The sequence below is a fragment of the Diabrotica undecimpunctata genome, chromosome 1 (genome assembly GCF_040954645.1).
Source record: "Diabrotica undecimpunctata isolate CICGRU chromosome 1, icDiaUnde3, whole genome shotgun sequence".
In the NCBI taxonomy this organism is placed as follows: domain Eukaryota; kingdom Metazoa; phylum Arthropoda; class Insecta; order Coleoptera; family Chrysomelidae; genus Diabrotica; species Diabrotica undecimpunctata.
Genome location: NC_092803.1, coordinates 130,168,365 through 130,188,144, shown reverse-complemented (window position 1 = coordinate 130,188,144; position 19,780 = coordinate 130,168,365). Strand labels below are relative to the sequence as shown.

Genomic DNA, 19,780 nt, shown 5'->3' with positions numbered 1-19,780 from the left:
TGCAAGGTAAAATCAAGAGTAAAAGATCCATAGGAAGACGAAGAATTTTCTGGCTAAGAAACCTAAGAGAGTGGTATAGTTGCAGCTCAGTAGATCTTTTCAGAGCAGCCGCCAATAAGATACTCATAGCTGTGATGATACCCAACCTCCGATAGGAGAAGGAACTACAAGAAGAAGAAGCAAATTCTTTACGAGCAGGAAAATCTCCTTGTAGCAGTACTTTGTAAAATGAAAAGATTAGAAATCTCCATTGTGTAAGATATTTCCTACGGAAGATTTTAAAATTGTAAGATACGTGGCCTTCGTAAGATACATGGAACGTTTATTTCTGGATTTTCCTCAACTTCCATTAAAATACCATCTTTATGTGCTGGTTCTACATAATCATGTCGTCCTCTTTCATTATTTTTTGGGACCACTGAACCTGTCTCTCTTAATAATTGATGAAGAGTTGTTAATGTTAAGTGAATGGGATCACGATTTAGAAATTTTTCAGGGTATCTACGATGTGCTTCTAGAGCGTTACACCTCATTTCGCAATAAACTAAAGCATACCAAGTATTCCTCAGTAGTAAAAACCATTTTTCTTAAGTTATGCTTCTGTTGATAGGTCAAAGCCAACTAGTGCAAAACATTTTAACAATAGCATGTTTAAATTAACAAACAATTTAGCTTTCATGACTAAAAATCGAAAAATTTTTAAATCGTACCTTTTAATACTAGAATACCTAAAAATTTAATAATCTAGTATCACAAATTCTTTAAAAGGTAAAGACAAAAAAGTTATGCTTTAAAATAACCATTGAACTACCCAAAACGGACGCCTATGATCATTACTAGAAATTAGCAATTCATGAAATCGTTTCAACTCTGGAGGATAAAATAATCGTATCAGTTTTCTAAATAGAAGCGTTCTGGAGGTATTAAAAAAAAACTAATTACAAGGCGACATCTTTAAGAGCTCTAGCTCCCTTAGGAAGCATTTTCGAACTGGATTAATTGGGCTAAATTGTCTTAAAATTATCTGAGGAATCTCCGGTCTTCGTTTGCCAAGAGAGTTTCTAGACACCCTGTATAAAATAGACTGAGTAAGTCAGCCGTTTCCAATGTCAAAAGACCTCTCCACTAACTTCCTCTATCTATTAAAAGAAAAAGGAAGATGGTCTCTTCACTTGGCCTGATAAAACGCACACTGCATTTATATTTTAATAGTATGCATTTTCTTAATCACCGTTAACAAGATTAATAATTGACAATAACTTTTTTTCACAAACTTTGACCTTCACTAAATAATCATTTATACACGATTGTCGAATTTATAAGAAGCCAGGAAGCAAGTTTTTAATAGGTTTTAATATCAATTGAAATAATAAGTGTTGAATCGATGTGTGATGTTTCTAAAGTTGATGATTAATTGAAGAGTCAAGGTGATCGGCATGCCGAAAAAGTTATGTTGCGTCAGAACTGGACAGTGATCTGGTCCCAGATATTACAGCGTACGATGAAAGTTTTTATTGAAATTTTAAATACAGGGAAATAGAAAATATAATAGTAAACTGTAGTAAGAAAATAGGGAATTTATTGAAAGTAAAAGTTGTTTCCAATTGTGCAAGAGATATTAGTGAGAATAGACAAAAAGCAAATGAAGATAGGTTTTAAAATAAAAGAAGAAATTATTAAAATACACGAAAGTAGCAAATTAAATATTACTGGTAGTACACAATTAACTATACCTATGTATTTTTTTTGGCTTAGTGCTACTGTATGCTAATAAAATGAAAATTGTTAATTTTTTTAAACACATTTCTCATTTTTCCGAATGCAGCCTAGCCTAAACTTACTCTTCTGAGTAACTCAGATGTCTAGTTGTCTTGCGTTAATTTTATTTTGTGGCTCAAACACACATATCTTTCTACAACTTCTTTCCCACACATTCCCACTATTGGCTCATTGGGGACGAGATTTGTCATCATTTTTGTTTTTCCATAGTTTATCCTTAAACAAGAACAGCAATCCGACAACTTAACTCAGTATGGTGGGATAGACACCTAAATATGAAGACAAAAACGCAGATTTATAAAACATTAGTGCGAAGTATTATGACATATGGGGCTGAAAATTGGATCATAAACAAGAAAACCAGCAGTAAGATAGTAGCAACAGAGATGAAATGCCTGCGAAGATGCTGCAGAGTAACAAGAATGGATAGGAGAAGTAATGACGAAATAAAGCAAAGAACATCAATAGAAACAGACATACTAACATATATAGAACAAAAAAGACTAAAGTGGTATGGACATGTAAGAAGAACTAGCGACAGCAGATGGATAAAGAAAATAACCGAATGGAGCCCCATAGGAAGGAGGAAAAGAGGACGACCCCGAAAATCCTGGAGGAACGAAGTAGACGACGCCATGAGTAAGAGAGGACTGAACGATGGAGAATGGAACAACAGAGAGAGATGGAAACGGCTGAGCGAGGGAAGGCAGTGAATACTGTAGAATCCCTAAATATATATATCCTTAAACTGACTTTCTGTGATACTTGCTGTAGTTGTTGTAGCATAACTCTAACTTCTTCTAATTCGTCTGTTATATAAACAATGTCGTCGGCATATCAGAGATGATTTAATTTTTGTCCAACGATGTTAAGACCATTTCAGCCCCACTCTAACCGTTTAAATGTATATTCCATGACTGTTATAAATGGTTTGGAGACAAACTATTTATAACAGTTATTATATAGTATAAAGTTTACAGTTGTTGAAATTTTCCACAGTGGGGTTCAACCAGGGGTCTATTATATTAGATCAACTCTTCGACTAGAGTCTTAAGGCAATGAAGATGGTTATTTTTAGTCAAAATTGACTTAGTTAATATTCAACAAATTAAGTTACATATGAGCATATACAAAGAGTCAATCATTAAAATAACATATTATATAAGAGCATAGTTGAGTGAAAAATAGTGGTTAGTTATCTAGGCCTCATTCTAGTTAAAAAAATTATCTGGGATTAGTATTATCGTAAAGAGAATAAACGCTGTAAAAGGTGTTAAAATATTTTGTAGAAAAATTTGGAGTCATTCAAAAACCCTAAGGTACATGTATACGATAATGTTGAGAGCAATCATTCCTTACGGAGCAGTAGTCAGTACCTTTTATATGCATAACAGTTGCAATAAGAATATACCCGATGACTGCCAGGGAAGTAATTTTTAATTGCACATTTTATATATCCTAGTGGAGAACGTATAAACAAAAGACTATAAATATAATGATCAAATAAGAACCTATCAAAGAAATTATTCGATTATTCGGAAGAAAAATCAAATATACTTTTTTGAAAAAACAGCAATAAAGATAGAGCCAAATTAAAAAAGAAATCAATCAAGGAGATACGTTATCTCCAAAACTCTTTACAACAGTTCTGGAACATGCTTTCAAACGATTGAAGTGGAAAGCCAAACAAATCAATTTGGACGGCGAAATTATCTCCTACCTACGATTTGCGGACGACATAGTTCTGATAACAGATGACTTAAAAGATTTTGGAATTATTGATTGGAATTTTAATCTTACAGAGTTAGATGCGAACTGTAAGGAAGTGGGTACAGACCTGGTACCGAAAATCCAAAAGTCGGCTGCAACGAATAGCATGAGTTTATTTACTTATAATACAAGATCCCACTGCAGGATCACTATTTTTATAACAAAGTTCATGAAACTCATATTTTTACACAACTTTCAAATTATGAGAAAACATTGATAATAGGTTGTCAATCAAAAAAAGACTCCAAATATTTTTAATTGAATTATTAGTAATTAGTTTTTGACAAATATTTTATTTCATTCGTTTATTTTTTTAACAAAATACGCTGCTAATGAGGTATATGCATGTTTTTTATATCAAATTAAAGCTAATATTTTTTTTATAATGATAATATAAGGTTGCCTGAGAGAAATGGTCGAAAATTAGGGTTTATAGCTGTTAAAAACGCAAGGTATCAAAGATAAAATAAAATAGACTTAGGTCGCAATCACACTGGTTTGACAAGTGACGTATATTATTATATATCTAACGATACATGCTTTAAAAACTCACACAACTGACTTCAAACCAGTAACGTTGCGTCTTAGCAACTCAGAGTGGCCCAAGGAAGAAAGGACATGCGTTATAGAGATGTCATAAAGCGCATAGCATGGCTGAATATAAAATGAATGAATATAAAAAGCCTCCAAGAATCGATTGCGATTTACAAGATACTTTTAGAGCGACTGTTTGGACAAGTACAGTTGTTTAAATAATCGATCTCCGGGATAAACAAATTGAATAACTTGTAAACTATTTTGTCGAACTGTTTAAAATTTAGCAAACTTTAATCACTCAACTGCCCCAATGTTCAATAGTCATACATATTACATGTAATTATGCAAAAATCAAATTTATTAACTCGTATAAATTACGGCCAAAATAAGGGTTTTTGAAATTATCTCCCCAATGTTCAATAGTCATACATATTACATGTAATTATGCAAAAATCAAATTTATTAACTCGTATAAATTACGGCCAAAATAAGGGTTTTTGAAATTATCTCGGTTAATTCTTTATGTATTTTAATTTTGAAACTCTTAATATTAAAAAACTTTTGATGATCTATAACTTTTATTTGTACCATTTGTCTATAAAATGTACAAAATACGTTTTTTACGCAAAAACTATTTTTGTCACTTTTTACGATTATTTAATACAAAAACAAAAAAATTAGCAGTACGTCTTCACATAATTGTCATCAGTTACCCCTCATATACCTTTGAGAACCTTTAAGTACATGAATAAGATTTTTCAACTTTTTTTCAACCGTTTTTTTTTGACCGGAGTAGACCAGTCTAATATGAAAAACTGAAAAAAAATTACTGATTTCACTTAAAAATCTTAAAGACGCCATACACACTACAATGAATCGTTACGATTTAACTGTACCGCTCAAATTACACCGATAATAGCTACGTGTATGGGGAAAATCTATGTTTTCTACGATTTTTAAAAAGGTTAACGTCGAACGGAACAGTACAAAAATTTCAATATATTTATCGGAATTGAACGAACTGTGCAGTTTTATCGATACGTGAATATAATAGCATTTCTCGTAACAGTATCTTTCCTTTCGATAATTGGCGCTACCATAGACAGCGGATGTAAGTATCATTATCCATTCTTGGAAAATTATGCCAATCTTTTGGAAATATTTTTAATTTCTTGAAAAAATTCACATGAGAATAATCATCTCCTTTCATCAGCCAGTCTTTAGACCAGATGCTCCGATTTTTCCGCCGTTTAATATTTTTCAAGGCGAATATTAAATCCATGACGTTATGTCATTAGACATGAAAATTGTTGATTATTGATACGAAGAGAACTTTGCAGTTTATCGTAACGTGAATAATAGTGGAATGAACGACGAACTGTACAGCTTTAACGGTACAGTTAAATCGTTATCGATTTATCGTATCGTGTATGACAACCTTTATACAGATACTTAAAGGTTCTAAAAACTATATTTTATGAAGGGTATCTGATCAGAAATCCATGAAGACGTACACATGGTTTTAATTTACTTTTTTTCTAAGCCTTAAAAATGAAAAACATATGTTTTGCCTATAAAACGTGTCTTATACATTTTAGAGTAAAATGGTTCAAATAAAAGATTATGTTATTTTGGGATTATCCAAATTAAAATACATAAATAATTGACCGAGATAATGCAGAAAACCATTATTTTTGTAGTAATTTATAAATATTAATAACTTTGTTTTTTGCATAACGACACAACAGCCACTTGAAATTGTGGCAATTTAATAAGTTATTTGTGCTAAATATCACCCAAATAGAGCAAATAGTTTATAAGTTATTCAATTTGTCTATCCCGGAGAGCAATTATTTAAGCAACTGTACTTGCCCAAACCATGACTCTACAGGTATTTTGTAAATTGCAATCGACTCTTTGAAGCTTCAGTTTTAGACTATATTAAAAAAAACATCAACTCAACATCAATTTATTAATTTTTTTATAAAAAAAAACAGTTTGAAAAAGGGCTGACTTATTAGCTTATAAACATTTACAATAACTTTGATATTGTTTATGCCACACGCTTATATGGATGCTCAATCAAAAACTGGTGAAAACACACTTTCCAAAAAACAGAACCTTGTATGACCAATAGGAACCAAAATAACATTTTATTCTAAATATATTTCTAATATATGGCGTGTTTTATTCTTAAAATAATACTTCCATTGTTATTAAGCGCTGAAAATTGAAAGGATTCTAAATGAAGATCTAAATTTTGTGATTCAAATTATAGATCTGAGTGAAAGGAGTAAAAAGTTATAACCCATTAAAATGATAATACTCGCAAAATACCGCCACGGAAAAGTGAAGGGGAGAACCGTGGAACTTCAAATTAAAGCGCGCTGGTAAAATTTGCAATATCTTGGCTTATAGCGTACGTAGAATCTTATTTTTTTTTAACTGGGAAAGCTGAACAAAATAATAAGAATTGTGCTATTTTCACATATCGGAAAATCCCGATAACATAATAATAATAAATATAAAAATAACCCGTTTAACCCGGATGATTCGCTATGCAAAATGGCCAAAACATCGAGGCTATGGGCGAAAATGTATAAATATCTAAGAGTTAAGCAAGCGCGGAAAATTAGCCATAAACAAATGAAAATCGAATTAACATCAGAGTTCATACGAAGGGTAAAACAGCTATTCCGTTTACATCTTAAAAGTAAAAAATTTTTTAAGGCATAAAACACCTACGCATTTTCCGCGCTTAGCTACTCATTTGGGATGATTAAGTGGACTAAAACGGATATAGAAGCTCTTCAGCGGAAAGTACGAACACACCTCACAAAGGCACAAAAACACCATCCTCGAAGTGCAGTAGAAAGAACGACATTGCCGCGGTATTTAGGAGGACGAGGACTTATGGATATAAGCCAGCAATTAGAAAAACAGATTACTAATTTAAGAACCTATTTTCAGGTGCAGGTGGAGACATCTACTCTTCATCGCGCGATTTGTGCAGTAGATGACACAACACCGATCAAACTGAGGGAACAAGAAATGCGCATAAACCATCTTACTAAGACCAAAAAAATGCGCATCTGGATGGGTAAACCTCTGCACGGGCGACATCCTAGTGAAGTCAGTCAAGACTATGTCGAAAATATAGCGTCGAACTATTGGTTGACATCGGGAAAGATGTTCCCTGAAACAGAAGGTTCATTATTTGCCATTCAGGATCAGGTTATACCAACCAAAAATTACCTGAAATATATCGTCAAATACCCTCAGATCCAAAATGACAAATGCCGATATGGATGTCAAGCCCAAGAAACCATCCAACATCTTACAGGGGGCTGCCAGGCATTTGCTGCGACTGAATATAAGGAACGGCATGACTTAGTAGGGAAGATCCTCCATCAAGAGATAGCTTTTAAACTGGGACTACTACAAACAAACTGTCTCCCATATTATCAATACGTTTTTGAGAGTATGCTTGAGAATGACAACTACAAGCTATACTGGGATCGCACTGTGATAATAGACCAGATCTCGTGCTAATTAATAAACTAATTAGACAAAAAACACTAATCGATGTGGCGATACCTAACAACAATAATCTGCGAGTTAAGTACAACGAAAAGATCGCCAAGTACAGAGATCTGGAAATACAAATATGGAAACAATGTAGACAATAATAATACTTATTATTTTTTCTACTACTGGAGTCATCCCGAAGAACCTCCTAGAAAACATAAAAAAGCTGGGTCTAAATGAACATCTATATAAGATCATGCGGAAAGCTGTGCTACTTTCGACGTCCAGATGCGTGCGAAAATTTTTGGGAGATACACCTACGTACCAAGTCACCTAGAACTCGATAACATGGAAAGAGTCCCACCAGAGCTCAATTCTTTTGATACCGTAGCTATACGGGATAAGTGAATATTCCCCTAAGAAGGAATGAGAGCCGTATGGCTAAATCTGGATAAAAATAATAATAAATAAAGAATAATATTTAAATTTGTTTATAAAAAAGTTATTGAATTTTACTATTATTTCGAAAAAACTATTTAAATTTTATTGAAAAGAGTATATTATTTGTATACATATATAATAATTATAAATTATTAAAATACATTTAATATTTATTTATAGTCTTATAATGGAAATATGATTTTTATAAAAAAAAATGTCATCTTGTTTTCTATTGGTCATAGAAGGTTTTCTCGAATTTTGGAAATCATGCTTTTTCACCAGCTTCTCATTGAGACTACTAACAAGCGTGTGACATAAAAAATGTTAAAAGTATTATAATTGTTTATAAGCTAAAAAGTCAGTCCTTTTTTAAACTGTTTTTTAATAACAAGTTTAATTAAATTTTTTTCAATATACCTTAAAAATGTATCCTTATAGAATCAATTTTGAGAACAAAATACCTCTACAGTAATTGTCTCGGCAAGAACACTTGTTTAAATTATTGCTTTTCGGGATACACAAATTGAATAACTTACAAACTATTCGGTTGATCTATTTAAAATTTAGCATACTTTTATAACTCATTAACTACCATAATTTTAAGTAGTTACATTACATGCCATTATGCAAAATAAGTTAATTTACTGTTTTTTTAACCATCTTGGTGAATTCTTTATGTATTTTAATTTAGAAACTCGTGAATTGAAGAAAATTTTAAGATCCCTAACCTACAGATCTGCAATCTATTTAAACCATTTTTCTCTTAACTGCATAAGAAACTTTTTATAGACAAAAAAAGACTTCTTAACTTTTTAAGATTGTTTAATACAAAAACAAAGCAAAATCAGCTGTAGGTCTTCACAGATTTTTTATCAGCTTATCCTCATATACCTTTTAGAATCTTTAAATATCTGTATAAGATTTTTTCCCAGATAGACTGGTATATTAAGCAATTTTGTTATATTGTAGAAGTTCAAAATCTAGTATTGCCATAACGTGCGTCTATGGGTTTCTTCGTAAATTGCACTGTTCCAACTCTTCCAATTCTCAGATCTCGTGTTTCAAAGTATATAATCTACAATCACGTAAAATTTTGTTTTTTTAAATATATTTAACTTTTTTACGAATAATACCTTAGGATCGCAAGTCGACAAATTATAAAAAAATTATTTCTTTAAGTTGAATCAAAAACAATAAATTTTAATCAATTAAATTTTTTTCTTTGTCACGGTCATTCATTAGTTTTTATCGAACGTTTATATAAATTATTTATTTCCGCATCAGCAATCAATCAACAAAACTATTTGCAAAATAAATACAGTGGAAAATATGTTTATAAATAATCGAATCTGATGCATATGGATATATTAAGGACTGAATAACATTAAATGTTTAATACTCAAAACAAAAAAAAACTGGAAAAAATTGGAAATGTTTAATAATAAATGTTAAGTAGTTCGCAAAAAGTCACGAGGAACAATTCCATGATTATACAAATTTTTAAGTAATTTAGTTTTTGGACGATATTATTTACGGCAAACGTACAAAAGACCTAAATCATTATTATAAGCTACTTTAAGTGTCCCAAAAAGTATAACCTAGTGCTGTGAAATAGACATATTGGAGTATATACTAAATAAATGTTTTTACTGTTAATTCATTTAAGTTAGGTTACACCTATTTCATTTATCATATTAAAGGTAAAAAAGAAAAAAAATAAAACCAAAATTTTGTAAAAAAATAAACGAAACACACCTGAAATCTTAGTTCGCCCACCGGAGGTTTGGCAAATGGTATTCCATTAAATCCGCTAAATTTTCTATTATTTCGAGTTTTTAAAAAGGCTCCCTGTAGTATTCCATCACTAATCGTAACCTGTGGGTAATCACTACATACCACAGAACATACCAATACACTTACAAAAAAACCGACCGTCCTAGAGCTCACCATTTTATCGACTTTCGTGGTTTAAGCTAATAGCACTGTTTTAAAATATTTTATAGATAAGATTGACCAGTAGCGGAGCAAAAAAATTGGACAGGTGTAGAACGAAATCTTTTTAATTGTATATATTTTGTTACCATTTAGTTTATTCTGATTGTTAATTTTAATTATTTATTTTATTTCAGTTTGACAAGAACTTTTTAATATCATGTCGGAACCAACTAATTTATTTTTCATGGTGAAATTCACATTACTGTTCATTTTTTTTAAATTCAATAATTAATCTGTTGTAATAAAGTTAATATTTTATTAAGAAATATATATACCGAAATATATATATATATATATATATATATATATATATATATATATATATATATATATGTTAGATCACTAATCACGTATTTGACTTTTTAAAAAAGAACTTTATTTGTTACAAATTAAATATTAAATAATAGTACAAAATTAATTTAAAATGACTACAATAACTGGACTGGTCGAAGTTGCAGCTAAGAGTGGTTCCGGCATCTGAGAATGGTAATTTATATGTTTGGTATGAAGTGCTGAATTGCTGTTCCCATGAATATTGGCCAACGGTTCGTACAAAGTTCTAATGCGTGCTCAGCGGTTTCTATGGGAATGGGATGATGAAATCTGAAGTCGGCGAACTTAAGCTAGTTCAAGGTTAATATTTTCTCATATAACAGCTCCCCTTATTAGTGAAAAGTCAATGCCATTGCTTTGACTTTTACAGAGTAATTGGTGTTTCTGCTTCGCTTTCTTGTTGGACATTGGGTCTTCTTCTGAAGGAGGCTAAGCCCTGAAGTTTCTGTCTAATGGAATTTCTGCGTGGTAATGAAGTTGGACGCTGATCCTGGGACAAGGAGATTGCAATTTTTGGGAATATTTTGGTTCGGTATTTGCAGAAAAGGTATAAGATAACTAGGATAATAATCAGGGATAAGGTTGATATAGTGAATAAGGGTAGATGTTCCTCAATGAATGATTGGCTCATAATATGGTCCAGTTCTTCTGAATATTGGTCCAATTTGTGTTGTGCAATATTTAAGTCATCTACGTTGATCTTACTGAGTTTAAGTGGTTTCAATTTTGATAGGTGACTCTTTGTCTCAAAATGGTCACAGCATCTGTAGGGTACGTTAACTGGGTGACTTCTATACGTGATATTTGTATATTTCTCAATTTGGTCTCTAGCATGAATTCTGGTACTGCCGATGAATGCAATACATTCGGGAATTAATCTTAAGATTGAATTTGTTTTGATTATTTGTGTAGTGACGTCTTTTCTTGCACATTTGATTGTTACTGGTAATGGATCGGAAATGGTTAGTAACCATAAATTTCGGTCAATTTCTTGTACATTGTAACCTTGTGCCAAGAGCATGGACATCTGGCAAGTTTTTGGTAAGTTGCTAAGAGGTTTCAAAAGCTGGGCTTCACATATAGCATCTGTGTCTATGGGATACGGAAGAATGTCTGTACACATTCTTTGGTTTTGACTGATTTGTTTGCATTTTTCGGTGTCCATGGGTAAGACATATGAAATTGAATCATCATCTCGCGCTATGTATTTATGAACAGTTGAATGTATATGATGAAAACCAGTTTGATTATCTAATATTGGTATTGAATATAATTGATACAAGGTGAATATTTCGGGATCAACTAACGGAATTTCGAGAACGAAAACAATTTTTGAATCAAGCTGATAAGCTTGCAGTTTTATTATGTCAATATACTGAGCTATATTTGACATATAAGTGGGTAGAGGCAATACGTTATTTTGTAATGACTGTGAGATTTCTTTTAATGTGTCCATTAAGTCTATGGGCGAAATAATAGAACTATGTAGAATTTGCAGGCGAGAGAATGTTATAGAATTTAGTATATCATTTAAATAATTTTCTAAAAATACGTAGCTTTCCATTAAGGACTCACATAAATCTAGTATTTGTAATTGTGCTTGGTAAAAGGATATGTCATTATTAATGTCCAGAAGTGTAGTCTCGATAGTTTTTAAGTCTTTGTTAAAAGTTTCTTCGTCTATTTGCAATTTTTGAATTGTAGTGTTGAAAGTTCTTATAACTGAAGTGGTAACAGATATTTGATTTTTTAGGAGATTTTCAATTTGAGTTTCATCGGAATTTATCTTATTTATACATTTATTAAAGTATTCGCCATCAGAGGCGTCTAAATTTCCAGTAATAGATTTCCAGATTGTTCCAATACCATTTACTAAACCGCGTTTTAGGCGTTTATTATAAGGTACTGTGTCAGAGGTTATTTCTTTATATTTTAAATTAACGGAGTTTGAGATTTGTTTTAGCAGACTAACATGTGTCTGTACTTCGGCTTGAAAGGCAAGTTTTCTCGGTGTATCCACGTTAATAAATTTTTCTAACAGGTTTTCCAAAATTCTGTCATTATTGGATATTGTAGTTTTGATAGGTAATAATTCTTTGTAAACAAGTAAAGTCCATTTGTCATTAGATATTCGTATAGTTCCTTTTTCATGAAAAAATATTCCAATTGTGTTATTAATTGGAGTGAGGAGAATTTGGGATTGGACGATAGGAAGGAGTCCATAGAATCTGTAAAGGAAAATTATTCAAAATAAGGTTTGAGTCTGTCAAAATTTACTTTAGAGGTTTGGTTAGTTTTGGGGTTAAGGATAATTGCGGAATTTGTAAAAACTTCTTGAATTTCGAAAGGTCCATTAAAAAGATTATCCGATTTTGATTTAATTTGTGATTCTTTTACGTAAACTTTGTCACCAATTTTAAAATCAGGTCTTCGTTCTGAAATATTCTCGTCAAATCTTACTTTCGCCTTTTCTTTCTGTCTTTCTGTTTTTGCTCTGGCTACTTTGTAAAAATATTCCATGCGGTTATTCAGGTCTCGAATATATTTACTCATTAGTGTTTTTTGATTGTATAGAGTTTCTGGTGGTCGGCCTGCAGTGTGCCCAAATATAAGTTCATATGGTGTGAAACCGTGGGTCTTATTCTTTGTGTTGTTATAGCATATTATTGCATAAGGAAGTATAGTAAAGGGATGATCGTTTGGGTTCTCGGCTTGATTTGCTCTAATCATTTCTGAGAGTGTGGCATGAAACCTTTCTATAGATCCATTAGATTGTGGATGGTTAACGCTAGAAAATGTTAGTTTAATGTCGTATAATTCGCATAGATCTTTGATTATAGCATTCTCGAATTCTCGACCGCAGTCACAATGAATTCTTAGTGGTGTTCCATAGTGTTGAAAAAAGAGTAGGAGTGTCTTGACTACTGTTACTGCCTTTTTGTCTTCCAAAGGATAGGCTTGCGTGAATTTTGTCAATTCGTCACGAATAGTTAAAGCGTAGTTCCTAGTAGGGTATTCGAATATATCCATATTTATTCTTTCGAATGGTGTTTTTGGAGTTTCTGTTATGGCCAGTGGTCCACTTAAGTTTTTCCTGCAAATCTTAACTTTTTGGCAAATTTCACATGCTTTTACAAATTTCTCTACATCTTTTGTTAAATTCTTCCAATTGTATTTCTGCTTTATTCTTCTGACAGTTTCGTTTATTCCTCGATGTAAGTTGTTTTTACCGCAATGGTAATGATCTAAAATTTGAGGGATTTCGTCTTCGCTGGCTGTTTTAATTATATTTTGACAGATTCTTATATTTAATTCTTTGTCAGCAAAAATATAAGAAAATATCTCTAGGATAGGTAGTTCGAGATTATTTTCGACGCAATATATTTTTGATTCATTGAATTGATCTTTATTTGCAAAAAGTACAAGAAACAAGTGTGATATTACTCGTTCGGGATCAAACGGTAATGGTATAATAAAATATTTTCGATCTTTTACAGTTTTGCTGTGTACAATATTAATTCTTCGGTTACTATATTCCATGTTTTCTTCGAATATGTCATTCATTATGTTCTCGTGGAGTTCTTCAAGTTTATTTTGCCAAAAAAATGTAACAATATTTTTGTTGGATTTGTCTAATAAGTCCGTATTCGATGTTTCAATTTTAGAATAATCGATTATTGACTTTGTTCTATACAGTTCGATAAACTTGTCAAGTTCTTCGGACATTTTTTCTATATTTTCTTCATCGTCGTCTTCGTTTTCTTGAGTTTCCGTATCATCTTCATTCGATGCATGTAATGAGATTTTTGATTGAAAGTTTGCACAATCCTTGAAATGGTTAATCTTTATCCTTGAGAGGGCATCTGCATTTCTGTTTATTTTTCCTGCGCGATGTTCTATTTTATAATTGTATTCTTCGAGTTTTAGGCGCCAACGCGCTAATCGGCTTCCGGGATCTTTTATCGAGAAAAGCCATGTAAGGGGTCGATGATCGGTAATCAGGGTGAATTTTCGGCCAAAAAGATATGGTCTAAAATGTTTGACTGCCCATACGATAGCTAATAGTTCTCTCTCTATCGTCGAATATTTTGTTTCGGCACCGCATAATGTTCTGGAGGCATAAGCTATGGGTAAATCTTTTCCAATAGGGCCTTGTGATAGAACAGCTCCAATCGCGAATGCACTAGCGTCAGTTGTTAGTAAAAATGGTTCCTCAAAATTGGGATATATAAGTATTGGATCCGAAGTTAAAATATTTTTGAGTTCGTTAAAGGCTTCTTTGCAATCAGAATTAAAAATAAAAGGTACGTCTTTCTGAAGTAGTTTCGTAAGTGGTTTAGAAATTTTGGCAAAATTTGGAATAAATCTTCTATAGTAACCGGCTAAGCCTAAGAATGACTTTATTTCTTTGGTGTTCTTTGGTTCCGGGAAGCTTTTGATACAAGATATTTTAGCTGGATTTGTTTTTACACCATTTTCTGTTACAAGGTGGCCTAAATATGCTACTTCTTTTCTTAAAAATTCGCACTTGTCTGGCTGTATTTTTAAATTTGCTTTTCGTAACCTTTTAAAAACTTCTGTTAGTCGTGACATGTGATCATGAATAGTGGGTGAGTAGATAATTATGTCATCCATATACACTAAGCATCTTTCGTTTTGTATTCCTAAGAGGATGTTGTCCATTACTCTCTGGAAAGTAGATGGAGCATTCATTAGTCCGAATGGCATGCGGACAAATTCGTAATGTCCATTTTCGACGGAAAAGGCCGTTTTCTGGATGTCTTGTGGCTCGATTTCAATCTGGTGAAATCCAGACGCTAAATCTAGTGTTGTGAAGTATTGGCATCTTCCTAGTTGGTCCAATAGTTCTGATATTTGTGGTAGAGGATAACGGTCTTGTACTGTGAGTTCGTTGAGTTTTCGATAATCAATAACAACTCGCCATTTTTGTTTTCCTGACGCATCTAATTTCTTCGGTACGACCCAGACTGGACTCGACCAGGGCGAGACACTTTTCTGGATTATTCCTTCTTCTAACATTTTATTAATTTGCGTCTTTACCTCTTCCTTATGTATTTGAGGATATCTATAGGATTTAGTGAAGACAGGTTTAGCGTTGTTTGTTTCGATTTTGTGCTTGATTTCGTTTGTGAAGGTCAGTTTGTCGCCTTCGACATAAAATATATCTGCGTATTCAGTACATATATCTAGAATTAGTTCTTGTTCTTCGCAATTTAAATGATCAATTCTTAGTTGTTCTTTAATTATTCGTGTTCTATCTACTACGGGTTCTTCAAAATCATTTCCGTTGTAGGATAGGATTGTCTCCGAATTTTTGAAAGGTTCGATTGAAATGTCTGAAAATTCGATTGTCTTCGGCATAGCATTAGCATTTAGTACGGAAGTTAAGAATTCTCCATTTTCATCTACATGGACTAATGCATGAGGTAATCTAACTTTTTCTATTTCTTGAGCTGATAATATGGCATCTGTATTTGATAAGTTGCATTTTAGTCTGCATATTTGTTCGGTCCGGCTGTCAATGGTAATTCTGTTTTTTCCTTTTATTCGTTTTCTCTCTGGTCTTTCAAGATTTTTGTCTTGATCTCGATTGTTTACGATAGTATATTTTTCATTTATAGGGTTTTGATATTTTAAATTTGATTCCTGTTTAGAATCTGATTTAATTTTTATTTTAGGTTCGTTTTGTGTTGTTTCTGTAGGGTGTGTCGGTGTTTTGTCTTTAGGAGGTGTGTTTGTCTCGTGCCCTACTTTGTGAAGGGTGACAGTTTTAAAATTTGTATGCAACTGTCGGGATTTGAGATCTATTACGCATTCATAATGATCTAGAAAGTCTAGGCCTATTATGCCATCGAAATCAATGTCTAAATTGAAAATAAAGACTTTGTGAGGATTATTGTCAGTGAAGGGAATCAGGACAGATTCTGTTATTAACAATTTTTGATCGGTTATACCTTGAATAGTAACGTTTTCAGGAAATCTATTATGATAATTGCGTGCTGTGTTTTCTTTGAAAACAGTGATTCCAGCACCTGTGTCGATTAAAAGTTTAAAAGTGTTGGTAGCATCGTTAATGTAATATAAATTTTTGGAACTCATCGTATGAAATGGGGTTACATGAATGTCTGTTCGGGAAAATTGAGATCCGGATGAAAGTTGTCCAAGTTGAGTGCTTGAATTTGTTCTTGGATATTCGTAATATCCGTTGAGGGGTTCGTATGAGTGGGAGGATGATTTTGATTCTGAAGTGAAAGAAAATCCTGATAATTTTGTGTGTTATTGGTTTCGTAAAAGTTATCAGTTTGCGGATTATTTTCTGTATAATAATCCGTTTCATAGTTTTCATAGTTATCGGTATTATAATAATTATCTGTATAGTAGTCGTCTGTATAATAGTTAGTCGTCATTTCATCAGGGTATTCGTTTAAAACATGTGCTCTTTGGAAGTTTGGGTTTCTTTGAATAACAGATGGACGATTTTGATTTTGATTTTGAGATGAAAAGGAAGGTCTCTGTTGGTTGAAATTTGGATTATTGGACGAATATTGATTCCTATTAGGGTTCTGATTGTTTTGATAGTTGTTAGGTCCATTATTATATTGGTTTTGGTAACCGTGTGGCCTAGAAAAAGTTTGGTTTGGCTGTACGAAACGTGAAGAGCGGCATTCACTATTTAGATGACCAATGCGGCCACAATTTGTACATTTTGTAAACTGAGATGAGGGTCTTCTCATTGGTTGAGAGGGTTTAGGAATAGTTGATCTAGAATTAGATTTTTGTTCTTCAAAATATGACAATTGAAGTTCGCGTCTAATACGATTGCTTGCTTCAATGAGATCTTTTGGATTACTAGCCCTAATAATTTGTCCTAGACGAGGTTCTAAACCGGTTAAAAGTGTGTTTAGGGCCATGGTATCGATTAAGTCACATTGGGCAGTTTTTTGATCTGGGGATAAATTTGCTACTTGGATCGAGGCGTGCATTTTTGCATTCAGAACTTGTAAACGGTTAAAGAAAGTTAGAGGAGATTCGTTAGATAGTTGTCTTAGTCTTTGTAAGTCTTGTATTAAGGAGGTCAGGTCTCTACTGTCTCCGAAATGTAGATTTAGTAATTGTTTTATTTCTGTATAAGAAATTGGTTTTCTAGAATTAATAAGCTGTGCAGCTTTACCTTTGAGTTTATTTTTTACGTGAATCGTTAATAGAACGCGCTGATCGCCTGTGGCCATTTTAAAAGCACAGTCGCACGCATCTAAAAATGTAGAAAGAGAAATCGGATCGCCTTCAAATTCTGGGATAATAGAAAATATTTCCGAAAGCTTGTATGGTTCGATTTCTTGTTGAGTCTGGGAACGTGTCTCAGGCATTTTTCGAGATATTTTTAAACGAAAATGAAAAATAGAAGTATGGAGAAATATAAAATGTATCAGTATGTAAGGGAGAAAAAAAAAATGTGGTGGTATATAAAGGGCAAAAATGTATCAATATAAAAATATCAAATAATATATCAACAAAAATGTATCAAATATACCAAATAAAAATATATCGAGAGAAAATATACCAAAATATAGCAAGTAAAAAAAAATATGTCAATAAAATATCAGTATAAAATAGTATGTAAAGAAATATCAATAATTTCAAATATTAGATAATCAACTTGTATTTTCTTTTATGTATCTTGATTAATTGACTTGCAGTATAGTCAATTTCGTAAATTATTATAACAAAATTATTAACGAGATGATTCAAAATCCACTTACATAAAGAAGAACATCGGGACGCCTTGTTCTCTCTGCTCAGCTACCAGGGGCTTCACTAGGTGTTCCTTCCGTAGATTACAGGAGTGAGGTTGTTCGGAGATGCTTTCTTCTTTAAGGGTCGTCTTGTTCTCTCTGCTCGGCTACCAGGGGCTTATAGGGTGTTCCTTCCGTAGGTCACAGGAGTGAGGACTTCCGTAGATTCTTTGTTCCGTTAAGGGATGAGAATCCGCCGCTGCCAGTGAGTATACACGTGTTCTAGCAACGTTAACCGGATCCTACTGACTTTGCGCCAATTGTTAGATCACTAATCACGTATTTGACTTTTTAAAAAAGAACTTTATTTGTTACAAATTAAATATTAAATAATAGTACAAAATTAATTTAAAATGACTACAATAACTGGACTGGTCGAAGTTGCAGCTAAGAGTGGTTCCGGCATCTGAGAATGGTAATTTATATGTTTGGTATGAAGTGCTGAATTGCTGTTCCCATGAATATTGGCCAACGGTTCGTACAAAGTTCTAATGCGTGCTCAGCGGTTTCTATGGGAATGGGATGATGAAATCTGAAGTCGGCGAACTTAAGCTAGTTCAAGGTTAATATTTTCTCATATAACATATATATACTTGAAAAACCTTAGGAAAGAAGTTTGAGAGACCTGATAGTGGTCAAACAAAGTTCAAGAAAAAATAAAAGAGGTGAGAAAATTATATAAACAGTGGCAAGAAAATAGGTCATACACAAATCTTCATACCTATACGGTCGCCAAAAAGAAAGCGATAGTAGCAGTAGCAAAAGCTAAAGCAGAAGCTTCTTCTTCATTTCCGTTTTGTCCAGACATGACTATAACATGACTGACCTTTTGGCTTTGCTAGTGCCATTAACTAACTAAAAAAAAAAGACCTGACTCTGCCTGTTTTTCAATGTGCCTTCAGTAAGTTGTCGTTCCATCGTTTTCGTGGTGTTCTTACTCATCGTCTTATTATTGGGGAACCGTCTTTCCGTCTTTAGAGGAGGAGGTAGTAATATGGAACCCCATTTTGTTTTTCCTTCCCTAAACTTTTTAGTTTTTTGTGGATCGACAAAAATTAAACAACAACTCGTTGTGTGATTGATAGTAATTTATTAAGAAGATTAACATCTTGAAAACAGTTTCAAAAAGAAATACAAAATTCTGAAAAAGTGTAATTTTTGTTCGCCCGAAAAGTGATAATAATATGGACCCCCTGAAAGTTGATCCACATTCTCATCAAAAAAATATAGATTCATACTAAATTTGGCCCTGGCCCACTACACACAGACAATACTGCCTACATTTGGCACATGATGCATTGCACCCACAGTTCACCTTTAGTATCCTCGAAAAATTTTTCTTCGCAGAAAATACAAATTGCATCATCTTTTGAGTTTTCTACTCTCCCCAAACAATTGTCTAAAACACTAGATGAGCTAGAAACAACGCTGTTACCCCCTTCTTGAGATGATTCTCAGATGATGAAGTAGAAGTGCTAGTTGTAGGAATCTGCTCTTGGATAAGACCAGAATTTAATTGTGTAACCTTTCTCTTTTTTTCGTAAATATCTCAAATTCATTTTTGTAAGGTGAACTGGTGATAA

The 19,780-nt window shown here is 32.7% G+C and overlaps 1 protein-coding gene across 1 annotated transcript in view; it reads right to left on the bottom strand.

Moving 5' to 3' along the window:
• The window catches only part of LOC140431776 (venom carboxylesterase-6-like), an 83,800-nt gene extending 73,761 nt beyond the window's left edge, over window positions 1–10,039 (bottom strand). The window contains exon 1 of the mRNA XM_072519661.1: window positions 9,811–10,039. Coding sequence (XP_072375762.1) covers window positions 9,811–10,005 — 195 coding nt within the window. The 5' untranslated portion in view covers window positions 10,006–10,039. The remainder of the gene's footprint in view (window positions 1–9,810) is intronic.
• Between the last annotated feature and the right edge of the window lie 9,741 nt (window positions 10,040–19,780).